At 57.1% G+C, this 24,353-nt stretch overlaps 1 protein-coding gene across 10 annotated transcripts in view; it reads left to right on the top strand.

The window, feature by feature from the left end:
* Positions 1 to 24,353, top strand: part of SIPA1L3 (signal induced proliferation associated 1 like 3) — a 113,335-nt gene that overhangs the window by 62,344 nt on the left and 26,638 nt on the right. For 8 of the 10 annotated variants that reach the window (XM_043534593.1, XM_037884385.2, XM_043534587.1 and 5 more), the window contains 7 exons: positions 15,573 to 17,374; positions 18,360 to 18,490; positions 20,098 to 20,286; positions 20,671 to 20,845; positions 21,024 to 21,127; positions 22,100 to 22,257; positions 22,848 to 23,424. In XM_043534593.1, the coding sequence (XP_043390528.1) occupies positions 15,901 to 17,374; positions 18,360 to 18,490; positions 20,098 to 20,286; positions 20,671 to 20,845; positions 21,024 to 21,127; positions 22,100 to 22,257; positions 22,848 to 23,424 (2,808 nt within the window). In that variant the 5' untranslated portion in view covers positions 15,573 to 15,900. Of the gene's footprint in view, positions 1 to 15,572; positions 17,375 to 18,302; positions 18,491 to 20,097; positions 20,287 to 20,670; positions 20,846 to 21,023; positions 21,128 to 22,099; positions 22,258 to 22,847; positions 23,425 to 24,353 lie in introns of all 10 variants that reach the window. The other 2 variants (XM_043534586.1, XM_043534589.1) reach the window with 1 other exon arrangement.

Here is a 24,353-nt window from a genome sequence, read left to right on the forward strand (position 1 = left end):
CTCGCCTTGCTACACTCCGATTCACCCAGCGAGGCCTGGTCTACCCCCAGTTGCACCAGTTTAACTAAAGGTGTGTTTTGTAAATGGATTTAAAGTGGTGCAAGCCTTGTGCAGATACTCTTCAGTCCCTTTACACCTGACTGTCAGTTCCTTGCAGATGTAGGCTGAATGGCTAGAAGTCAGGGTTAAATAGAGCAGAAAGCCCACGCAGGACACAAACCCCCAGTTTTAATTAAACCCATGCAATCTTTGTGCGAAGACCAGAGATGCACCACCAATTCCAGCACTGTGCTGTGCTCTGTGATTTCAGAGCGGTGCGCTCTGGGATGTGTTCATTGACCTTGGAGGATTTCTTAGCTGTGCAAACAAGCAGGCTTCTGCTCTGCAGGCACCATCTGGCCAGTTAGCGGGCTGGTGGGGCTTTTCCGTGGCAGCTGGACCTTGCCTAGATTGGGATGCAGGGTGTGGCTGGAACACGTTAGTCAGCACAGCTCTGAAAGTCCAGTGTAAGCATGCCAGCCAACCCCTCTTCCCCTAGTGTAGGCAAGGCCTGGGCCCAGCACGGTGAGTGGCAGGGCCCATCTCCGCATCGGGTCCCTTCCTTTGGCTAGGTGTTGTGCTTTTAAGGGGCTCCCTCCCGCAGACGTCCTAGGCTCATTGGGAGCTGCTCCGGGCTGACCGGCCTCGTCCTGGGAACGGAGCATTGGGGTGGGCAGAGCTGTGCCATGGTGAAGCAGCGTGTTTGCTGTGCAAAGGAATATTTGAATAGCAGGTAGAGGTGATTGACAGAAGGGAGCAGAGTTGGACTGCACCCACCCTGCAGCAGAGCCTGCCACCACATCCCAGCACTTAGCACCCCCGTCAACCACTGCAGCTAGAGGCCCGTGGCTGTGGGCAAGGGGCAGGGCAGTGCCCGTGTGACAGGGGACAACCCGTACAAGTGCCTGACGGTGCTCCAACCCGGGCTGGATCTGGGCCATTGGTCATCTCTGCTTGCGTTCAGATTCCTGTTCACAGTAGTGGAAGGCACACCGGTCTGGTTTCCAGTGGGCATGCGAAATGGCAGGGGTGTGTGTGGTGGGGGGAGGGATGGACAGTGGCAAACAAGGAGGGTGCGAGATGAGCCTGAGGCATTGCACCCATCTGTACCCGCTGTGCACTGCAGACCTGCAGAAAGAGGCTGTCGGGCAGCAGGTGTGATCCAGGGAGATGCTGAGCACCTTGCACCCACTGAAGTCAGTGGGAGTTGAAGGCACCCACCCTGGCAGGGCCAGCCCAGAGGACGGGGCACGCAGAGTGCTGGGTGAGCCAGGAGCCAGAGCTGTGCCACCTCGTGCTGAGAGAAAAGCTGCTAAAACTCACCCCTCCCATCTCCCTGGGCAGGAGAGAGACTCCAGAGCTGCAGCATCACCTGTGGGAGGGCTGGGCTGGACAGGGGCAGCGCACAGTCGGTATAACGGGGGCGGTTGGACAGCCTCTCCCCTACCCCACACATGGTGTGTGCTGGCTTCGTGGAATGAGTAGTTGGCTGAGGCCAGGTAGAAAGTGGTCACTTCTTGGGGGTCCGGTCAGCCCTTAGGGGCCATCAGCTGGAGTCCACGTGGCCCTGCACCTCGTGCAGCCATGCGCGTGACTGCAAGGGGGCAATCGGCCCTGCTTGGGTCGTGTCACGTCTCGCTGTGGGGGGTGTGGCTGGCCAGGGTGCAGGGCAGCAGACCAAGGCCTGGGACTCTGAAATCTGTACAGATGCTGTCAGGCAGAACTAGCTGCCGCGTTCTGTCCCTGCTCTCACAACACCTCCCTGCCTTCATTAGCCCACTGCAAAATTGGGACCATAAAGTGACTTCCCCTGGGGCTGAAGGTCAGTTCGTGCTGCACAGTGCTCTGAAGCTGGCAAGTGCTACGTGAATGCTAAACAGGAACTTGGCTCTGCACCGTAATCGAGTGTGCAGCGTCAGCATGCTGCTCTGGAGCTGGGACACCTGCTCAGCACTGCTCTAAGGGACTGCACCGAGTACAGGCCGAGGGGGGTCAGGCCCCAGCCAGCTTGAGGCATTTCTAAGCGCGTCTGTCTGCTGGTTTAATAATTGTTCCCCTTGAACCACGCTGCCACCTCTTGTGATTTTAGCACTAGTCTCAAGAGGCATCTGTGGCACGTGGGGGAACGTGTCTGGGCGCCTGGAACCCCGTCGTCCCCCGCACAGCTACAGAGAACCACCCACGCTGGGTGTCTACCTTAAAGCCCCAGCTCCTGGAGTCATATGAATGTGAGAATCTCAGCTTGCGTTTCAAGGAAAAGTAAGTTTCTAGTCCTCCTGGATGTGGTGAAAAGAATGCAAATGGGACCGCTGCAGGCTAAAAGCCAGGAGGCAAATAAAAAGAACCCCCCAGGTATAGATCCTTGTTATCGATCAGGATTGTAGGGCCTGACTCCCTGCGAACACTTTGAGGCTGGCAACACCACCATAATGCTGTGTCCCCTTCCTGCGTGCTGCGCAGGGTCCTGCAGGGCCTGGGGGCTTGCACCTCTTCCAGTGGTTGGCTAGGAGGACCCCTTGGCCAGCGGCTATCTCCCCAGTGAGCCGGCAGAGCACGCAGGAGTCAGCAGGTGCAGAGCGTAGCACTCCTGACCCCGTGGGTACATCTGCATTGCAGCCGGGGCTGGGATTGGCAGCACGTGTGAGGTACCCGCACTAGCTGTGCGCTGGCTCGTGTGTGGTGGGGGCAACCGTGCGTGCCGGGGCGGGCTCAGACGGCTTGTGCCGCCCATGCCGCAGCCTCATGTCTGTTCTAGCGAGGCAGGCCGTGCAGGTACGTCTACACGAGCTGCCAGTCGCACCCCTGACTGCTGTGCAGACGTTCCCGAAGTGAACCCATCTCAGGGCGCCGCTGCTGGGGGCCCTGCTTTCCCCAAGGCCTGCTCCACCTCTGCATCCTGGGACCCCTGCCAGGGCCTGGCTGCTCCTTCACACCTCACCCTCTGCACCTGGATGCACTCCCCTTTGCTGGGAAACCGGCGGGATCCTGGGTGCAGTCACACCCCTGCTCACCTGTGATCCAGGAATTGTGTGTGTTACCTCCCCACCGCTGTCGCACCTGCTGCCAGCCGCCATGGGCCATCTCTGGTCACTTGGGAGCTGCATTATGCCTTGTCCCTTCCCTGGTGAGGTGCCTTTCCTCGGTCATTGGCCTCAGGGCTTCAGTTTGGTTATTGGACTGCGAGCTAGTGTTCTCCTGCACCTCTCCTGCCTCCCTCGCGCAGCCTTGGAGGGCAGCGAGACCCCCAGCTCCCAGGGTGGGGTGTGACAGTGCGAGGACGGAGCATGCCTGGTCTGCTAAAACTGAAGACAGTGACTGCTGGCTTTGAGCACCTGAGAGCAGCTAACTGGGGCCTTGGGCCTGTGGGCCGTTCCAAGCTCACAGTCTGCTTTGATCTTGCGCTAGCGCTGCTCTGGGAATGACTCCCTGGATTCGGTACCAGCAGCTGCAGGCATGGCAGCCTTGCCTCCAATTTCCTCCCTGCTGCTCCAGCTGCTGAGAAGGACACGCCAGGATTCCTAGGCTAAACAGATGTGGTTGTTGAGACGGTGTAGAATTTGAAAATATAGTGCACCAAAATGGAGACTCTTTCAGTGAACTCCCTGTTTGCACTGACCGCAGCCGCCTTCCGTGCTGACGGGGAGAGTCAAACGTTGTTATTTGGTGGGTAGAAATCTCGCCGCTCTATCAGACAGATCCAGGTTGCTCTGGAAAATGAAGCAATCAACTCTGAAGACTTTACAGCCTTCATTGCACAGCAGCGTGTCGCTGTTAGAACATTGTGTGCCTGTGGGGCTGATTGCACGTGTGCAAGGAGCCGGTTTGCCAACAAACCTAGCTCACGAAAGCTTATGCTCCAATACGTTTGTTAGTTTCTAAGGTGCCACAAGTCCTCCTGTTCTTTTTGCGAATACAGACTAACACGGCTGCTACTCTGAAACCTAGCAAAGGGGCTTTGTAAAGCTCCCAGCTCTGAAGCACAGCCCTGAGGTGGAGGATAAGCCCACAGCTGCTAGTGCAGAGCTCTCTCTGATTCTCAGCTCTCTGGTTACTAGATTAAATAATGTCTGTTCCCTCCTTGCAGCGTGGACGGGAGTACGTTTTGATTCAGGTGAGGTTTGGGGCAGCTGTCTCGTCATGAAAGCAGCTCGCTGGATGTCTTGTCACCCTGGTGAATGGACTCTTTCCTCTGCCTCCCCTTCAGAAGGGAGATTCTAGCGTTAACAGCCTATCTCTGGATGGCTCTGAGGAACAGGTTCCTTGCACTGCCTGTAAACAACATGCCGGATGTGCCCGCGGTAACTTGACTTGGATGGTTTCTCTAAGGACTGCCCCCTTAACAAATATGCCAGTTGGGAAAACGCCTTGGGGGCATTGAAAGCTGGCTCCATGCTGCTGCCGTGGGTCCTGCTGTGTCGGGCGAAATCTCCATTGACTTACCCCACTGACTGAGTTCTGAGCATCTGCGCCAACAACTCCCCACCCTCCCCAGTCTCGTGTTTGCCAACTGCAGCCAACAGTCGTTATTGTGTTCGTTTGGGTCCTGTTGCGTGTGCAATCTGGGAAGCACTAACCATAAGCAAAGGGACAGATTCTGCCTTGGGCAAGGCCCCTGGGACTCCAGGGCAAGTCAACGAGGCATGTCTTCTGTCGCAGGTGTGGGGGAGGAGGTAAAGCCCAGAATAAAGACTGGCCAGGTTCTCCGAGAACACATGGGGCTTGGTTCACCTGCAGCCAGGGCAGAATGGCTGCGAAATGCTGCCAGGTCAGCATGGTGGGTTTGTACTTGCTGTGCGCAAGGTGCAGGACAGTAGCAAGCCCTTGGCCCCTGTTGGGACCTTAGGCTGAAATTTTCCAAGAGGACTAAAGGACTCCATTGGAGTTCAGTTGGGCCCTGAGGGTCTGATCCAAACCCCATTGAAATCAATGGGGCTCTGCCATCAGCTGGATCTGGATCAGGCCCGGTTCCCATATTCTCCCTTGCCCGAATCAGCCGAGTTGTGGCGGTGTGCAGTTCACGCTTGTCAATGACCTCTTTCGGCTGCAGCACTTCAGGGAGCTCTGTTGGCACGCTGGGCTGGGGACGGGGGTCTAGTCCACAGTGCATGCTGTAGCTAGCCACTGGGTTTCACTTGCCTGTGTGCTGGGGCTTTCTGTGCCTGAACACAGCGCCCAGGGGCTGTCGTGACTCCGGGCGGGGACACGCACCGCAGGGGCAGGTGAGGAGCCCTCCATGAGGGGCATGCGCTTTGCAGCGTGCGTGCGGGGGAAGAACTGGCAAACCTTGGCAACGCTGCTGTGTGAGCTTTCTCTGTGTTCTGGGTTTGCACAGTGCCTAGCACCGTAGGGTCCTGGTCTGTGACGGAGACTCCCGAGGGCTCCTGCAATGTCGCGTGGAACCTCTGGGAATTCTAAGACTGACCCGCTGTGCCACGCTGGACCAAGCTGGGTGAGAGCAGCCAGCCTGCAAGTCTCTCCACTTCTGCTGCCCCAAAAGCCTCCGTCCCCTCTACTCCAAGAAATACTGCAGCTGAGTGTTGGAGCCAGCAAGGGCTTGGAACAGCTCCCTGGTGCAGAGCTGCAGAGAACTGGCTGCAGCTGAGCCGGTGCGGAGATGTTTGTAACCAAGGAGCCGACCGGTGAGGGGCCCTCGGAGGGTGACCCGAGAGCAAGTGTGAAAAATCGGGACTTTTCTGGGGGGGATTGTGGTGGTACAGTTACCTATATAAGACACAACCCCTAATATCAGGAGGGTCCCAATAATATCGGGACATCTAGTCACCTCAATGCAGGGGCTGCAGCATGCTGGGGTTTCTTGCTAACATCTGGGTACTCTTTCTTCTCTCCCCCTCCCCCCCTGTCCCCCCCCCCACAATGCTACCCAGCCATAGTGTCTGCCGGGCCCGGGAATGTGTCCGATGCATCCCCCCGCGTAGCGCTGTCCGTGTCTGGGCAGCCATACAAACAGCAAAGCTAAAGCCCCATCTTTCTCGTGCTGCATTCAGTTCCTCTTTCCTGCTCATCTCCCCTGAGCAGCTCCTTGCTTTGCCAACTCCAGCCTTTGCTTTGTGAACAAGGTAACCCTCCCGCCTTCTGTCTTGTTGCCCCTTTCCCAGATTTAGGGGCGTGTGCAGAGTGGCAGCAACTGCCGCGCCCTCCGGCAGGAGGTAGGCGGGTAGGAAAGCAGGTGTGATGCTGTGCTTCCTTTTTCAACGTCCTCCCGTTCTGCAAACAGAGCTGTTGTCTCCTCCCCCTCTTCCCGCAAAAAGGCATCCTGAACAAAGAGGCTTTGTAAAACCCACTGACTCTGCTGGCCTGGATTGGCGTCTTCCCAGCCCCTTCGTCCAGACAGGTGAAGGCAGACCCAAAAAGCTTTCCCTCCACAGTGTTTACATGAGTAAAGCTGGAGTGGTTTAGGCGGGTTTTGGGTCAGCTGACATGCTCTCTAACTCTGGGGAATGTTTGTTTGAAATACTAGAGCGTGATCTGCTTTGCGGGCGGCTGGCCATAGACACCCTTCAGCAGAATGGCTTCGTTCAATCGCGTGGCGCTGGGGGAAACGGTCTTTACTAGGGTGGTTCTCTGGCTCTCGACAGTTCAGTCGTGTTCTTCCTTTATAAAAAATACTTCCCTCTGCTGCAGGGAGGCAGGCAGTTTCCAGCATCTACCTTGCGTCATGGAACAATGGCAAAGGGTTTGAATGATAGGGGAATGTGTCTAGCGGTTAGAGCAGGAGGGGCTAGGAAGCAAGGCTCCTGGGTTCTTTCTCAGCCCTGGAAGGAGAGTGGGCTCTAGTGGTGGGAGCAGGGAGTCAGGGCTCCTGGGATCTAGTTCTGACTTGTGGTGGCTTTGTGCAAGTCCTTTCACCTTGCTGTGCCGCCTGCTGTGTGTTTGGGAAGTGACTGGCACGCTGGGCCTCGGGGGCGGAAGGGGGGTGTTCTGGAGCTTCAGGAGTGGCCTGGAGCGTCTCAGCTGGAAGATGCCCCAGCAGGGCAGCGTGGCTCCCCGCCCAGCATCGTTAATGGCGGAAGAATGGTGGTACGGTAGCTCTCCGTAGGCCGCCTGACGCTGCTGGTTCCTGCCTCCCCGCAGCTACCGTGTCATGCTGGCCTGGCACAGAACAAACCACCTGGCATCCCTCAGCTGGAGAAAAGCGCATGGGAAAGTTGATGTCAAATAGCAAGGGTGACCGAAGAGAGAACTTGATTCTGCCTGAAGTGAGTTCTTTCCTCTTCTGCTGGGTGATGTGAGCAAACTCCTCCAGAGCCTGGCTTTCCCCGGGGCTGGGGGAGGCCCAGCCAGGCTGGAGTGCCGTTTGGGGGAGCTGTGCGACGCGGCTCTGCACTTCCATTTAGATTGCACTGGCAGGGCATAGATGCTGTTAAGAAGTGAGACTTTTTTGGTCCCCGCCTGCTGTCTTCTGCAAAGCAGAACAGCGGGATTGCTGACCCCGACACTTGACAAATGAAACCTGTGGGCAGCGCTTCCGTCCCATGCTGAGACTTGGTAAAGAGCAGCGGAGCTCAGGTTTATGCAAATTGGGACTTTGGGAGCTGAGAGAATCCTGCTTGTGCAGGATTAGTCTCTAAGGTGCCACAAGTACTCCTTTTCTCATAGCTTCTCTGCTTGTCTCTGGCCTCCTCTACACTAGGGATCCCAGCCACCAAGTGGGGACGGGCAGAGTTGCTCTGGGCTGCACTTCGTACCAGTTCAGTTTACCCCTGGTTAAACCTGAGACGATTTAGCTCAGTGCAAATAGTGGCTTTGCCCATCTGTTGTAGAGGTTTTCTCTGATGCACTAATGGAAAAACAGAGCAAATCCCCGGTGTAAAGGTCTAACTCAGTCCGTGACTAGACTATGGAACTCATTGCTGCTGAGGAGCTGGCCATATTCAATACTGGCCATCTTCAAAGAGAGACTGGAGGTTTCTGGATAACAGAACTGTCCAGAGTTGTTGGGGTCAATGGTCAGTAAAATACTTTGGGAAGGCTCGAGAACCCCCGGCTTTGGGGGCTGAAACCAGTTTCTGTTAAGTGGTAGAAGGGGGCCGACAATCTCACATTTGCCTGCCTGATTCTTGCACCTTCCTCAGAACATCTGGTGCTGGCCGCCGTGGGAGGCAGGATGTGGTCTATGTGGCCCTGGGTGAGTCGGTGAGTCTGGCTGTCTCACAGTATTACTGACTTCCCCGGGGCCCCTCCGCGGACGCCAGCCACAGCTCCAACCAGTTATTTTTATGAATGTGGCAAGAAATGTATGTGCCACCGCTGGGAACTCGGCAGCGAAAATGTGGGGATAGCAGAGACGTTCCTTCCCCTGTTTACATGCCTCCGACAGCGCAGACAGTGCAGACCGAGCGCTCCTCTCACTTCCCCCTGGAGCCTGGAATAGAGACTTGTGAAAATGTCAGAGAGTGTTTTGACTTTTCTGTACTGGCCCGTTTCTATCGCTCCATTCTAAACATTACAGCGAGCACTTCCATGGCCACTCCAGAGCAGGACAGTCCCGGGGGCGATCCCCAGGCGCTGCGATGGAGCACAAGGTGAGCGCCCTCCCTTCCCCAGCCCCAGCTGCCTCTCTCACCGCTGGGCTTGCAGATGGATTCTGCAGTGAGCCTCCTGGCATGGCAACTCCTGGGCTCCTGCTGAGAATCTGCCGACCGTGGGGCAAGGGGAGGGTAGCTCAGCGTTCAGTGTCTGCAGCAGATGCCCTCGTTAGGATTCTTTGGCTTACATTTAATTAAGACGTTCAGATATTGATTTAATATCCATTCTCAACAGATGTGGTCTTAGTGGGCTTCTCTTATAATTGGTTTAGATTGGTGTAGAGGTCCAGGATTGTGTGCATGCTTTATGCAGGGGCTGCAGTGGAATTAGGAGAGAGGCAGACAGTGTTCTTACCCCAGAGACCTGGCAGCAGGAACACACAGGCGTACTAATCCTTCAATCACTGTATTAGTCTGTTCCAGGGCCCTGTCAAGCAGGAGGGAAAGTGCCCGTGTGCCTTAGTAGTTGTCTATACTTCAGCAGTGTCTGCAGGGCAGCTGAGATCAGAGCCCCCATTGTGCTGGGCACGTAGCCAGTCCCTGCCCTGGCCCAAGGTGGTGCAGGAAGTCCATGGCGGAGCTGGGAATTGAGCCCTGTCAATGCCATACCCACAGGCTGCTCTTCCTCTGTGGAGTGCAAAGCCCTTCTGCTTGGTGAAAGGATGCAGCAGCTCATCACTCATCTGGGTGCTACTTCCAGAGGGCCAGGGCGGCTAGGAGGGCAGGGATCTGCCACGTGCTCACTGTGCATGCACTGTTGTCCCCAGGAGCACAGGAATCTACTTGAGGGGGTGAAATGCACAGCTCACAATCCCTGAGCTGCCTGGTGCCACATTCCTGCTTTGATCGCCTCTTCGCCCAGGCCTCCCCTTGTCTCAGAGAGGTGTGGAGCAACCAGCCCAGTTTGGGAAACATGGTCCTCTTAGACGAGCAGGCACTTAGGTATGTCTACACTGCAACTCGGCTGGTGGAGCTGCTTCATTCCAGTGTAGAGGCTGGGACTGGAGCCCCTGGGACCCTCCCACCTCGCAGGGTCCTAGAGCCTGGCCTCCAGCACAAGCCAGAACGTCTACTCTGCAAATAAACAGCACTTAGCCCGAGTCGGGTGGCGCGGGCCAGCTGCGGGTTTGTAATTGCAGTGTAGACCCACTTGTACAGACCCGATCCCTGCTAAGGGGTCGCTGAGACACCGAGAAATAGCCACTTTTACCAAAGAAAGGGAGAGTGCCGCCATTTCAGTGCTGAGAAACTGACAACTTGGGCACTCCAGTTCATTGCAGTGGTGCGCGCTTCCCCATGGCTGCCTGAGCCATCGCTCACCTGGAGCCCCCCTGGGACCCCCGTGCCGGGCAATGCTCTGAGATGCACCATCAATCTTCTTTCACTTGGGGTCCTTCAAGAGGCTCCGTCGAGCTGCCGTCCTGCCCCTAGAGATCCTTTCTTGGTCCTGCTCATTCTCGGCCTTCCTGGGCTTGGAGAAGTTATGAGGTGGAGGAGATCTACCCGTATTTCTCCATGTTCTTCTCCTTCTGGGTTCTGTCCATGTTGCTGCAGCAAAGCGTGCCTGGGAGTGAATTGTGATCGTCCGGTCGTCTCTAGGAATGCTGGAGCACTTCCCAAGGGGCGCGGAGACTTGAAATCTCTCTGTCTCAGCCGCTAGTTCTCGGGCTGGATGGGGCATCTCTGGCTTGCCCTGTGCAGAAGGTCAGACTATGTTACTGTAATGCTCCCGGTCTGGCTTGAAACTCTGTGGGCCTGATTCCCTCTAGTCCTGCACCGTGAGCACTTGCTTGTGCCTGCTTTGCGCTCGCCTGGTTCCGCTTTGCAATCCCTTCACACTGGTGTAAACGACAGCACCAGGTGTAGGACAAGGGAGAAGTGGCGCCTAAGAAACTGTACTGTGTGCTGTATGGTGCCTAGCCCAATGGCCATGATCCCTGATTGAGGCCCCTGGTGCCACTGGGGGTGAGGGTGTGTGTGCGGGGGGAGGGGGAGGGGGTTGGACAGTGACTCTGCCACCTTCTGTCTGATCAAATCTGTACATCAGAGCACTCTCCTCACCTTATCTGGGTACTTGCATTCACTGCCACTTCCTTACCCAGCGCCTGCTTTCAGGCTTCAGTACGAAAAACCTCTCCGTGGAGGTTAACAGCTCTCCAGTCTTAGTCTCCAGCAGAGCCCGGCAGTCTGTTTGGCATCTGATTTCCATTGCCGAGGGTGGTTTAGTGTCTCCTGCCCTTCTGTGTATCTAAGTGGCTGACCTATTTCTTCCTTTCTATCAGAGAAGGCTGAAAGGCAGGTTCTCTGCTCTTTTCTTGAAGCTGCTGACGGAAAAGAGAAGCATCCAGGAACTTGTAAGATGCCAAGCAGCTGCCCTGGCCCCTGAAATAGATGTCTCCTCTCTCCCAGCTGCGTGAAAGTGAAACCGAGACACTTTTCCTGTGCTTTGTGGTGAAGGGAGAGGAAGGGAGGCTGGAGCTGTTTAAAGCGTCGGTTCCTGGGGCATCCTTCCTCCAGGGTTTCTGTGGTTGGCAGAGTGGCTTCTTTGCTCAGCGGCTCTGCAGATGATTCTGGGAGGTTGATAAAGCAAGAATTTCCTCCGGTAGTATATCCTGTCTCCAGCCTCCCATCTACCTTGTCGATCCAGTCTGCAGCCTCCAGCTCTTTTACAGTTGTGGGGGGCCAGCCCCATGGTAACTGAGTGGGGCAGGGTTTGTAAGGGAAAGGGACGGGCGGCAGTGGTATCTAAAAGGACTTTTGTGCAAAGAGCCTGTCACGGAGTCCCTGGGCGATGCTCTGGAACTGCTCCCATGAAGCCAGTCAGGACTCTGGGGAAGTCTCCTTTCTGTGAGCAGCCTGTCTGCAGGACACACAGCTCATGCAGCTTCCACCTTCCTCGGAGCATTCAGCATCCTCTGCCCCTCCGTGCGCTTCCCACAGCGAGTCCGCCCAGGCGGGGTCTTAAGGAAGCCAGAGGGTCCTGCCCCCCAACTCCGCAGTCAGACGGGACTCTCAGCCAGCCAGTAAAACAGAAGGTTTATTAGACGACAGGAACATGGTCTAACACAGAGCTTGTAGGTGCAGAGAACAGGACCCCTCAGCCGGGTCCATTTTGGGGGGCAGTGAGCCAGACAACCACGTCTGCCCTTCACTCCATGTCCCAGCCAGCCCCAAACTGAAACTCCCTCCAGCCCCTCCTTCTCTGGGCTTTGTCCCTTTCCCGGGCCAGGAGGTCACCGGATTCCTTTGTTCTCCAACCCTTTAGCTCTCACCTTACAGGGGGGAAGGGCCCAGGCCATCAGTTGACAGGAAACAGGGTGTCGCCCATTGTCTGTGTCCAGACCCCTGCACACACCTGCCCTCTAGGGCTCTGCAATGATCATACACCCTTACCCCATCACCTAGATACTTAAGAACTGCCTAGGGGAAATTGAGGCACCCCCACACTATTCAGAGGAAACATTAAGAACAGTTTCAGAGTAACAGCCGTGTTAGTCTGTATTCGTAAAAAGAAAAGGAGTACTTGTGGCACCTTAGAGACTAACCAGTTTATTTGAGCATGAGCTTTCGTGAGCTACAGCTCACTTCATCGGATGCATAGCATATCGTGGAAACTGCAGAAGACATTATATATACATTATATATACAGTTGCCCACATATCTATTCAGGGGACACCATCACAGGGCCTAACAACATCAGCCACACTATCAGAGGCTCGTTCACCTGCACATCCACCAATGTGATATATGCCATCATGTGCCAGCAATGCCCCTCTGCCATGTACATTGGTCAAACTGGACAGTCTCTACGTAAAAGAATAAATGGACACAAATCAGATGTCAAGAATTATAACATTCATAAACCAGTCGGAGAACACTTCAATCTCTCTGGTCACGCAATCACAGACATGAGGGTCGCTATCTTAAAGCAAAAAAACTTCAAATCCAGACTCCAGCGAGAAACTGCTGAATTGGAATTCATTTGCAAATTGGATACTATTAATTTGGGCTTGAATAGAGACTGGGAGTGGCTAAGTCATTATGCAAGGTAGCCTGTCTCCCCTTGTTTTTTTCCTGCAAACCCCCCCCCCCCAAGACGTTCTGGTTAAACTTGGATTATTGCTGTGCACATTGTAAGATGAGCTGTTGCCAGCAGGAGAATGAGTTTGTGTGTGTGGTTTTTGGAAGGGGGGGGGGTGGGGGGGGGTGAGAAAACCTGGATTAGTGCTGGAGGTGACCCACCTTGATTATCATGCGCATTATAAAGAGGGGTTTCAAAGCGGGATGGGCTGTTGCCAGCAGGAGAGTGAGTTTGTATGTGTGTGGGGGGGGGGGGGGGGGGGGGGGGGAAAGGGTGAGAAAACCTGGATTTGTGCTGGAAATGGCTCTACTTGATGATCACTTTAGATAAGCTGTTACCAGCAGGGGAGTGGGGTGGGAGGAAGTTTTGTTTCATGGTCTCTGTGTGTATATAATGTCTTCTGCAGTTTCCACGATATGCTATGCATCCGATGAAGTGAGCTGTAGCTCACGAAAGCTCATGCTCAAATAAACTGGTTAGTCTCTAAGGTGCCACAAGTACTCCTTTTCTTATTAAGAACAGTCCTGCTTTGTCACAGAGCCTGTTTGGAACCAGTGGGCCGGGGACGACTTCTCCTAGCCTGGCTAAAATCACCACTGGGGTTTCTGGTGTTCCTCTCCTCGGATTTATACACAGCCCCAGCACGGTGCCCACTCAGTAACGCTCTCGCTCCCAGGCCCCCGGGTTTGAGTCTGTTCTGGTTAGGTTATTACCCCTGCCCTGCACAGCACCCGGATAATTGCTCAATGCTTACTGGGAGGAGGCAGCGTGGGTTCTGCTCCCAGCTAGGTGACCTTTGGCAAGTTACTCCCCCTCTCTGCAGCTCTGTGTGGAGGGGAAGTGTCTTGTCTGTGAGCTCTTCAGGGCAGGGCCTGCCTCTCTTTGTGGCTGTACAGTGGCTATCACAACGGGGCGGCACCACACAGCACCCTGCTCTGGCGCCGTGGGACTGCTGTGTGCCACCATAGGACAGGCAAGAGATTCTCGGCAAATCACTTGGTGTCGAAGAAGGGCCAGTTGGGAACGGTGCTGTGCTATATTTTTGTTATACAGAAAAATGTCCACGTTCAGTGGCCTTGCTCTGCAAACACTGACGGAGCTGACTGGTTGAAATCCTCTGCTCTGCTTGAGCTGAGAATGGACGTGTCATGCGATCCCTGGAGCATCCCTTTGTCTTGTTCGGTTGGAGGTCTGTACGGTGCTAGGTAGCCGAAGGCCCACCACGTTATGGGAGGCACCAGCAATCCAATGGGCCGCACTCTGCAGCTGTAGACAGAAGATCCAACTGGTATTTCAGAAAACATTCGGGGGGTGGGGAGAAAAAGACAGGGCCACTGAGAATTCACGTTCACAGTCCTCGGTTGTTTTCTAGCCAGCGAGATCCTTTGCCCACCTTCCACAGACGTGGGAGCTGTTCCAGCTGCAGTATTAGATGCATTTACTAGTCATCTTAAATGTTGTTGCTATATAAAAATGGGTCAAATGATTGATTTCACTGTCCGGATAACAGCCTGATCCAAACGCAGTGAAAATTCTGAACACAATTCTCAGACACACAGCTGAACCCGATAGGTCAGGGAAGAGTCAGCCCGGCTTTTATAAAGGGAAATCCCGCCTCACCAACGTGTTCGAATTCTTTCAGGGAATCCGCAAGCATGTGGCCAAGGTGGGATCCAGTGGCTCGTGTTCTTGGCCTTTCCGAAAGCCTGACAAGGTCCCTCACCAAAGGCTCTTAGGGAAACTAAACAGTCATGGGGGAAGAGGGAAGTCCTCTCATGTTTAGTTTGCTCCGTGGTCTCTGTTTGGCTCGGGCTGGCCGGGCCAACAGCGGCCTCCTTTCCCTTTTGGTGCCTGGGCACATTCAGTCTGAACTCGGGGCTCTCCTTGCTTTTGTGGGTTTAAATCCATTTCATGCTGCAGCTGTCACTCAGTTTCCTATGGCTTAGATGATACTTGCAGCACTACCCAGTCAAGATGTTTTAACCCTGGGGAAAGGTCTGAACGGCTTTTACCTGAGGAGGGAAGGTTGTTTGGGGGAAATGTGACAGGTGGAGCCGGAGTGGGAAGTGAACTGTTATCGGTCAGCCAAGTGGGCAAAGCAACCTTCCTGGAACTCACGGGGAATCTCCAGTTAGCTGTTATCAGTTCAGAGCATGTGATACACAGGTGTGCATTTCAGTGGCGCTCGTTCTTTGCAGCCTCAGGACAGTCACCACCTCTGCATCTCACATGAGTTACGCTTGGTGCACTGCTTTAAATACACAAACTTCCGATCAGGACGAAACTAGGAACTCAACCTGCAACGATTTTACGTGCAGCCTAAGAAACCGGTGCCTGCAACTACTGCCTGGTCTAGCGGCCGTCAGTCCTACGCCTGGCCGGCACGTCTGCTTTGTCCCCAAACCCGCACCCGCGTCGCTCCCTGTGGCAGTCACACAGAAGGGGGCTGGACTTGGAATTAAAGCTCGAGCCGGTCAGAATGCAGGGTTCCAGTTTGTGGGAAATTGGCAGAGGTGGGGGTTAATTGGGTTTTATTCCAAATTGAAAGACCTGGGTGTCAGGCCGCTGGGCAGCGTGCAAGGCAGGCTGCCCCAGACCCTGGAAAACCCAGCCCCCTAGCAACCCAGGGAACGTAAGGCACTGGTTGTGGGTTCAATCCCCACTTCTGCTGCAGACTCCCTGGATGACCTTGGGCAAGTTCCTGGCCCTCAGATCTCCCCTGTGAAATGGGGAGGAGTCGGCCGCTGTCTGCCTGATGGGGCTCTGGGCGGTACCATGAATAGTAGCGGAGGCGTAGAGAAGCAAGGCCATTTGTAGAGCTGCTGTGAGTAGCATTGCAAAGAACTCTCAAGCTCAATCCTTCTCCATCGTTTTGCTAATGTTTCCCTTTACTCTCCCTGCTTTAGGAGGCCTGGGAAATGGTACTGCACCCGCCTGGCCTGCGTCTGGAACGGTCGTCCCCGGAGCAGCACCAGCTGGGAGCAAGGGCTGAGCAGTGACTTTCCCCTCGGACCAGATCCAATCTGTTGCCTCCCGATAAAAGGCTGCAGGCTCCTGGGGAGCGAGGATGGCAGCATGGGACGAGCAGGCAGAAAGTCCTAACGCTGGCTCTGGCAAGCCCTTGCCTTTCCATTCTGCCCTGGCTGCACCCAGCAATGGCTGAGGGGCCGGTCTCACACCGGAGATGAGTGGACCTTTCCCCCTGGAAGTAGGGTTTAGCGCTGACTTTGGACTATGACATCCTATCGACCCATTCCACATGCAAGTGTGGATGTTGGCGGACCAGCGCTGAAGGGGAGTGACGGTCTGGCTGGCACGCGGGGGGATTACTTCTCGCCAGGCTTCTGGGCGCAGAATGGTGGCACCTCGCAGCCAGCTGGGGACAGTCTGCCTGGGCCGCGGCCCACCGCCACCACGCCTGCCATGCCAAAGATGGGCGTGCGCGCCAGGATTGCCGACTGGCCCCCAAAGAGAGAGACACTGAAGGATCCGGCCGCTCCAAGCCCCACGAGGGACATGGAAGCTTCGACGGGCATCAGCAGGACTTTTCTTTCACCCAAGGGCTTTCAGAATGGGCAGCAGCCGCCTCCCACCAGCCTGGGCTCCTCAGGGCTCAGGGGCTTGCACCGGCTCTCCAGGAGGAGATCCAAGGACGTGGAGTTCCAGGAGGGTTGGCCCCGATCGCCTGGCAGGGCTTTCGTCCCGCTGCGCAACAGGAGTAACAGCGAGATCACCCTCGGCGAGTGTGATTTGGAAGAGGCCCTCGAGCCCCGTGGGGCCAAGCTGGGGAGCGGCCTGCCCCTCTTCCGCGAGTACGGCAGCACCTCCTCCATCGACGTGCAGGGCGTCTCGGAACAGAGCTTGTTCGACATGCTCAGTGAGCTCCGCGGCCAGAAGCCGGCCCAGCGACGCCTGCCGCCCGAGAAGCCGAGCGACCTGCTGCTGGCCAACACCAGCACAGCCTCCAGCCTGCAAGCGGCTGGCAGCGCCCAGGCGGACGTGAGGAACGGCCTGGGGCTCCCCCCTGAGGACTCCCCCACTCCTCCGAAGGAGAAGCCCCGCAAGAAGGGCCCCAAGGGGGAGGCAGGAGGCGACTCCATCTTCAAGAAGCTGCGGAGCAGCCGGAGCGATGGGGAGCCCGGGCGGGCCTTGGCGGAGCCGGAGGAGGGTGGCAAGGCCTGGGTCTGCCAGAAGAGCTTCGCTCACTACGACGTGCAGAGCCTGCTCTTCAACCTCAGCCAGGTGGCAGCCACCCGAGTGGTGGTGGCGCAGCGGCGGAATACCACGACGGGCGCCTCAGCCGCCTCTGCCGTCTCGGCTGCCCTCTCCCGGGCCTACGGCCTGGGGGAGCTGGACCCGGCCTTCGCCAGCACCGAAGACCTCAACGACAAGGAGAGCCTGGAGCACGACCTCGGGGATAACAACAGCAACGACCTGCTGCTCAGCTGCCCCCACTTCCGCAACGAGGTGGGCGGCATGTGCGAGCGCACCGTCAGCTTCTCCAGGGCGTCGGCTGGCTCCCCCGGCGGGGCTGCGGGCGAGGGGGGCTTCCTGGAGCCCTCCCTCAACGCCTACTGCACCAATGCCAGCATCTCCGTGCTGGAGGTCCCCAGGGAGCTGCAGAGGAGCCCCAGCAGGCTCGCACGCTACAACGTGGAGCACGTCGACCTGGGGGCCCGCTACTACCAGCTCTATTTCCATGGCAAAGGTAACGCTCGGGCAGTCGCCTCCAGCCCTGCAAAGCTGCGGTGTCCTGCCGCTCGTCCCAGCCACTGTAGTTCGGCTCCCCCAGGTCAGGTATCGTCTGCGTTACCAGACTGGCTCTGGCCAGCCCAGCCTCTTGTCTCCCAACAGAGGCCAGCACCAACGGGAAGTGCTAGAGACCCCATAGTGATGGGATTGCCTTCCTTCCGAACCCTCACTAGTTAAAGGCTTGTCTGTGTCCCAAAGCAAGAGGGTTTAATACCCTCTCCCAGGCCTGGGCTGCTAAAGCCTTGCTCTGGGCAGTCTTTGTAACTATATTGATACCCAAGCCGGAGCCCTGCTACATTTTTTGGTCTCAGTGATACATGTGGCAATGAGTTCCGCATGCTAATTGTGTAGAGAAAGTCACTTCCTGTATCAGTGTTCTGCCTCGTGTTGTCACACACGAGGGGTGAACAGCGCTGTCTGATCACCCTGGGGCTGAAATGTTGCCGGGTTTGTCGTTGTGACTCTGTGCCCGCAGCCTGGCTTATTATTGTAGGGTGGCTCCCAAGGGGTCTGTTGGCGTGTCTAATGTGGGGCTGGGCTGATGGAATTTTGTTTAGTGGGGGGCTGGTGGTTTGGGGCTTTTATAACAATAACCCTGCAGGGACGGATGGGTGTGTGCATATCTCCTAGGGTAGCTCATGGTCAGGGCAGATTTTGGTTCTACTGAGTTTGCCGGTGCCAGCGCTGAGCATTGCACCAGAACTAGGATGTCCCTCGTGGCACGTACAAAGGTTTATATTCCTGAGTGCTCCAAAACTAGCTTCCATACACGAGTGCGCAGTGCCAGGGCTCCGTAACAACTAGCTCCACTCTGACGGGCCCATTGCTCTCTGCCGAGGGCACGTCAGTGACTCGTGTCTCCAGGATGCCATTCACTCGACCAGCCCCTCTGCCCGGTGCCTGCTTCTGTTCTCTGGCAAGGCACCTCCTTGCTTTTTCAGAGCATTCCAACTACTTTGGCGTGGATGAGAAGCTAGGACCAGTGGCTGTGAGCATCAGGAGAGAGAAGTTGGAGGATCATAAAGACCACGGGCCCCAGTACCAGTACAGGATTATCTTCCGGACCAGCGAGGTACGTCATCTCGTCCGGGGCGGCCACGGCTGCCGTCCTCCTCCAGAGAGTGCCTGCGTGTCTGTATTCTGGATCTAGGGGGACTTTGGAAACCACCTCTGTCCGAGGGCCCCCCCAGCCTCGGCCTGTGGGGCACAAGCAGGGTTCTGGTACGCTGTGGCGCTGACCTTCCCAGTCAGGTTCAATCAGCTGTCAGGAGTGTGGCTCCAGGTCCCTCCCTGCAGGGGTTGGGCAGGCAGCAGGGCTTGAACCGGGGACCCTGCTCTGAGCTAGAGGACCGGGCCTGGACTCAGCAGAGCAGGTCTACAAGCTGCGTGAGTGCTTGGCTGCAGGTGGGCTAGGGAGCTGCCTGCTGGTGCCCTGCAGGGCGGGCAGGGAGGTTTTCCCCCGAGCACTGTGGTCCTAGGGCTAGAGTGGGGGCGCTCGGACTCTGGGACCTGGTTACTGCAGTGTGCATGCCAGAGCCCTGGGTTCGAGCCCGGGTTGGAAAACCCTGGGCTTACATGCCCTTAGAGAGACTTTAGAACAGCCCTTGAAATCCGATTGGCCCCCAGCAGAGGGCGCCGTGGCTTGCCATCGGCGTGCCAAGCAGCCTGCTGGCAGCGGCAGCCGGAACAGGCCACAAGTTTCAGCGCTCTCCGGCATCCCCGCGAGCCTGGTGACCCGCCCTGCTCCTGCCGGGGCGGGCGTCGGCGCCACGAGCCGGGGTCTCAGTGCTGACGCTGGGGGCTCCTGTTCCTGGTGCTCTCCTGGTCTGGCCTCTGCAAGAGCAGCGGCTGAGGGCCCCGCAGCAGGCAAAGGGGCTGGCCCGGTGACTCGTCCCAGGCCAGGTGTGTGGCTCGAATGAAGAGCCAGGTACACCTGCAGTCGGTGCAAGGGACAGGGCGGTTCCAGAGATTCACCACCTTTCCGCCAGGCAGGCAGAGTGCTGGAGGAGATCCCGAAGAAGGGTTGCACTGTTTTATCTGTACTTGTAAAAGAAGGGGGGCTCCATGGTGAAGGGGTTTGGCTGGAACCCAGGAGAGACACCCCGTCTGACCTCGGGCACGACTCGATCTCTGTGGACCTGTTTCCCCCAGTCTGCGAGATGGGAGTGAGGATCCTTCCTTTCTCCCAGTTTGTGCCTGTTTCGTCTATTCAGACTGGGAGCTCTCTGAGTCGGGGACTGCCTCGGTCAGGGGCTGTACAGTGCCCAGTGCGACAGGGCCCCGGCCTTGGTTGGGGTCTGGGCAGCGCCTGGCGCAGTTGGGGGCTTACAGGTTGGGGGCTTACCTCTGTACAAGTCTGCCGAATGCTGACACTTGGCTTTATTTTTACATTGGCTTGTATGTTTGGAGACCTTACCATTGCCCTGGTTACTGAGTCTAGAAAGCACAGTGTGTTTTCCTAGGAGAAGCTCATCCCTGCAGGTTTGCGAAGACCCTCGCTGGTGTGCCCGACCTCCCTAAGCAAAGCCATCTCATTCTTAGTTCTCTAAGCAGGATTTCCATGGCAAGCTCGTGGCTGAAGTGGATGACGTCCTGCGCCAGGAGGTCTGCCCGGAGACATGCCGGTTCCCAGAGAACAGGATTGTAACTCCTCTCCCCACTTCTGTGTGTTTGGTGCAGCTCGTGACCCTGCGAGGCTCCATCCTGGAGGACGCGACTCCCACCACCACCAAGCATGGGACGGTGCGTGGCCTCCCCCTGAAGGACGTGCTGGAGTATGTGGTCCCCGAGCTGAACATCCACTGTCTGCGGCTTGCCATGAACACACCGAAAGTCACAGAGCAGCTCCTGAAACTCGACGAGCAGGGGGTGAGTCGCGTGCAGCAGATGGGCAGTGCTGAGCTGTGCTTCGTGCCCTCTGGGGGTCCTGCTGTCAGCTGTGGGAGACCTGCTGCAAATCTGGGAACGGGGATGGGGGGCTGGCTCGGGGATCGGCATTGAGCTCGCCTAGAAGAGGGGCATAGCTTGCGGCCATTCGCAGCCAGTCTGCAAAGGCAGAAAGCTGATCTCAGAGCAGAGCTAGGCACTGGGGTTCCATCCTCTTTGTGATGGGACTCATGCTTCTAAGTCACCTAGGCCCCTTGGAGCGCTCCATCCTCTGGGCTGGGCTGCGCTCGGCCAGGCGTGGCACCCTGCTGGTGGGAGATTGGTGACAGAGCAGGCAGCATCTCACGCCCCTTCCCACTCGCGCAGCTCTGCAGGAAGCACAAGGTGGGGATCCTGTACTGCAAAGCACGCCAGAGCTCAGAGGAGGAGATGTACAATAATGAGGAGGCCGGGCCAGCCTTCGAAGAGTTCCTCTCCCTCATCGGGGAGAGGGTCTGTCTGAAAGCCTTCAGCAAGTACGCTGCCCAGTTGGACACAAAGAGTAAGTCCCAGTGCGTGCGGCAAGGGGTCTGCGGGCAGGGGGCATCGGTGCCCGTGGCCGCAGAGCGTGTGCGGAGCTTGCCGGCACAGCGTACCTCTGCGCGTGTGCTGTGTCAGCACGCCGAGCGCGTCCGCTAGCTCTCCCCTCACGGAGTCTCTTCTCTTACTCTGCTTCGCAGCCGACTCCACCGGCACCCACTCTCTGTACACCACGTATCAGGACTACGAGATCATGTTCCACGTCTCCACCATGCTCCCCTACACACTCAACAACCGGCAGCAGGTAAACGGCCCTGCAGCTGGCAGAGCCCAGGGTACTGGAGAGCCTGCGGGGCTCTGGCGTGCCGCACAATGGCTGGAGGTGGCGCTGTTCTGACGACCAGTGTCAGCATTCCCCTCACTTCCTAGGCAAATGTGTTTTCAGACTTCCCGGGTTCGGCTGTCAGGCAGCGTGGGATGTCCAGGGTGGTCTGGGTGCGGGTCCTGTAGATGAGTAAGGAAGGAGAAAGTGTCCGTGCTCTGTTGCACACACTCCAGTGGATTCATCCTCTCACGCTTCGGGAGGGAAGCAGTGCTGTCGTCTCCACTGGACGCACTGCTGGGAGCTGACGCACAGCCAGACTGAATGACTTGGCCACGGTCATAGTCCGTGGCAGAGCTGGGAAGAGAACCTGGGTCTCCTGCCCACTGGCCCATCCCTCTGGGCTGGGCTGGGCTGCGAGCAAATAGCAGCTGGGCTCCTGACAATCTGGGTTTGTAATCGGAGCTAGACGCCAGACTGCCGGGAACTGGCCTGAGAGTCTCAATACCCTTCCCCGTCTGCAAAGGAGCCGTGCCATGGGCACAGAGAGCTGAGATGGAGAGCAGTCTGCTGGGCTCCCCACAAAGCTAGCAGTGATTGTGGCTCTGTCCCATCACTGACTGGCATTGCAGAGTCCTTCCACGTGCTCTGGCGGGAAGAACACAGCAATGTGGTGCCCGCTGGTTTGGGAGGTGAAGGGTGATCCCACTCTCCATGCAGCTGCCAGCAGCCCAGGCTCTCCAAATAGGATTCGCTTTAACATTTCAAATCTTGTGGCTACGTCTCTGTGCTGGGTCAGGCCCGGTTTTCCTGCCCGCTTCTCCTCTCGCCATCTGACCGGACGGCGAGGTCCCCCGGAGCCTTTGTCATCTGCCTCGCCCGTGTTTGCTCGTTAATGCTGTCTTTATGCGGCACCCGGGGCACTAACACGTGTGTGTGTTCTTACCTTGGTAGCTACTCAGGAAGCGGCACATAGGAAACGACATAGTCACAATCATCTTCCAGGAGCCTGGAGCGTTGCCTTTCACCCCCCAGAATATCCGCTCACACTTCCAGCATGTCTTTATTATTGTCAGAGTCCACAGCCCTTGCACTGATAACGTTTGCTATAGGTAAGCCTCACCTGCTGCTAACCCACCGTTAGCTTTTAGACACCTGGCTCTCAGCTGCCAGCTCGGGTTCTGTGTCACCGCCCGCGCCCCTTGGCTTTCTGCACCGGGATGGTGCTGTCTGCTCTTCCGCTCAACTGGCCGCAGGGGCTGGGGTGGAAGGATGCCTGTTTGCACTGGCGAGGCTCTGACCCGAGGTCTCAGGCTATGTTGGCGCTGTGTGGGAGCGAACATGACTGAATGCTCCAGGCAGTCACTGGGTGGGGGAGGTGTGGGTGGCTGGAGTTAATGTTTCTCCTGCCGTTCTGCTCTGGGAACAGAGGCTTTCTGATGCCAGCTCCGTGAATCGCTCGAAGAAGACTGGGGCTACGGGAGCTGGTGCCTTACTTGGAGGCGCCTTTCAGGGGCCTGAGTTTCAGCTGGGGTTGAGCACCTGCCCTCCGAAAGGCGCCTTCCTTCGGGCGCACAGAAACCCCTAGCCAGTTTTGCACAGCTAGCCCTATCCGGGAAGACACACGATGTGTCCTGAAGCTGCTGCGCTAGCAGGAGACAGCTCTTCTAAGTGGTTTTTCTCCTCCCCTTCGTTTCCTAAGCGTGGCTGTGACCAGATCCAAAGATGCTCCCCCTTTTGGCCCCCCCATCCCCAGCGGCGTCACCTTCCGCAAGTCTGACATCTTTAGAGACTTCTTACTGGCCAAGGTGATCAATGCTGAGAATGCCGCACACAAGTCTGACAAGTTCCACACCATGGCGACGCGCACCAGGCAGGAGTACCTGAAGGACCTGGCAGAGAACTGCGTCACTAACACGCCCATCGACTCCACGGGGAAATTCAACTTGATCTCCCTGACTTCCAAGAAGAAGGAGAAGATGAAGGCGCGTGTGGGGGCGGAGCAGTACAGTAGCGGGGCCATCGCCTGGCGCGTCTCAGCCCAGGACTTTGCTCAGGGGGTGGAGATCGAGTGCATCTTGGCCATCTCCAACGAGTTCATCGTCCTGCTGGACCTCGCCACCAAGGAGGTGGTGTTCAACTGCTTCTGCAGGGATGTGATCGGCTGGACTCCTGACCCCAGCACCCTCCGGATCTTCTACGGCAGAGGGGACCATGTCTCCATCCAGGCCGCGGACAGCAGCCCTGAGGACATCAAGGAGATAGTGCAGCGACTCAAGGTAGGAGCAAAGCTGGCTGGTGTATTAGTGTCACGCCCGGGGGCCCCATTGCACAGAGAGCCTCCGCTCTTAATAGATGAGACCGACGAAGGGAGTGAGAGGGGAGGTAGGCTGTCCAAGTTGACACACACCAGATCAGTGGCACAGCTGGGGAGAGAACCCAGGAGTCCTGGCTCCCAGCCCCCCTGCTCTTACCCACCAGACCCCACTCCCCTCCTAGAGCCGGGGATGGAACCCAGGCGTCCCGGCTGCCTGCTAGTCAAACTGCCTCCTCAGTGGTGTGGGCAGAATGTTTCCAGCTGCCAGTGGGTGTGGTGGGGTCACACATGGGCCCATGTCGCTGCGGGATTCCAAGTGACTGTCTCGGGCCCCTGTCTCCTCGTTCGTATTCATTCGCCCACTGTGTGCAGACCCCGTTTCCTGGGCAGTGAGCAGCAGCTGATCCAGGCACAGTCAGCCCAGGGTCAGGCCATCTGCCTGGGACTTCATCTCCATGGGCCCGATTCCTCTCTCCAAAATCTTGGGGTGCGAGGGGGAGCCCAGCAGGCCCCCTGCTGGCAGGCAGAGGTGAAATGAACAGGAGCTCAGCATAGGGGAGTGCCCTGTGCACAGAATGCTGGCTGCGAGCGCTGCAGGACATGGGTTTGCACACGCCGTGTTAGAGGGGCTGCCCACAACCAGCTGATCTCCATGGAGCAGCCGGCAGCAAAGGGGCGGCCTGGTTCCCAGGGGTGCTAGCTGTTAGCTCTCTGTTGAGTCTGGGGACTGGGAGGAAGGTAAAGGGCAGCATTCAGTGAAAAACATCAGTGCAAATGCACGCGTATTGTGGCAGAGGAGCATGAGCAGGGTGCAGAGCCTGTCGGTGAAACCTGGACCTCCACACTGGGCACGCGGTCAGACTGCCCCATGGCGCTCAGCTCGAGAGGGTG

The sequence above is a fragment of the Chelonia mydas genome, chromosome 23 (assembly GCF_015237465.2).
Source record: "Chelonia mydas isolate rCheMyd1 chromosome 23, rCheMyd1.pri.v2, whole genome shotgun sequence".
NCBI lineage: Eukaryota > Metazoa > Chordata > Testudines > Cheloniidae > Chelonia > Chelonia mydas.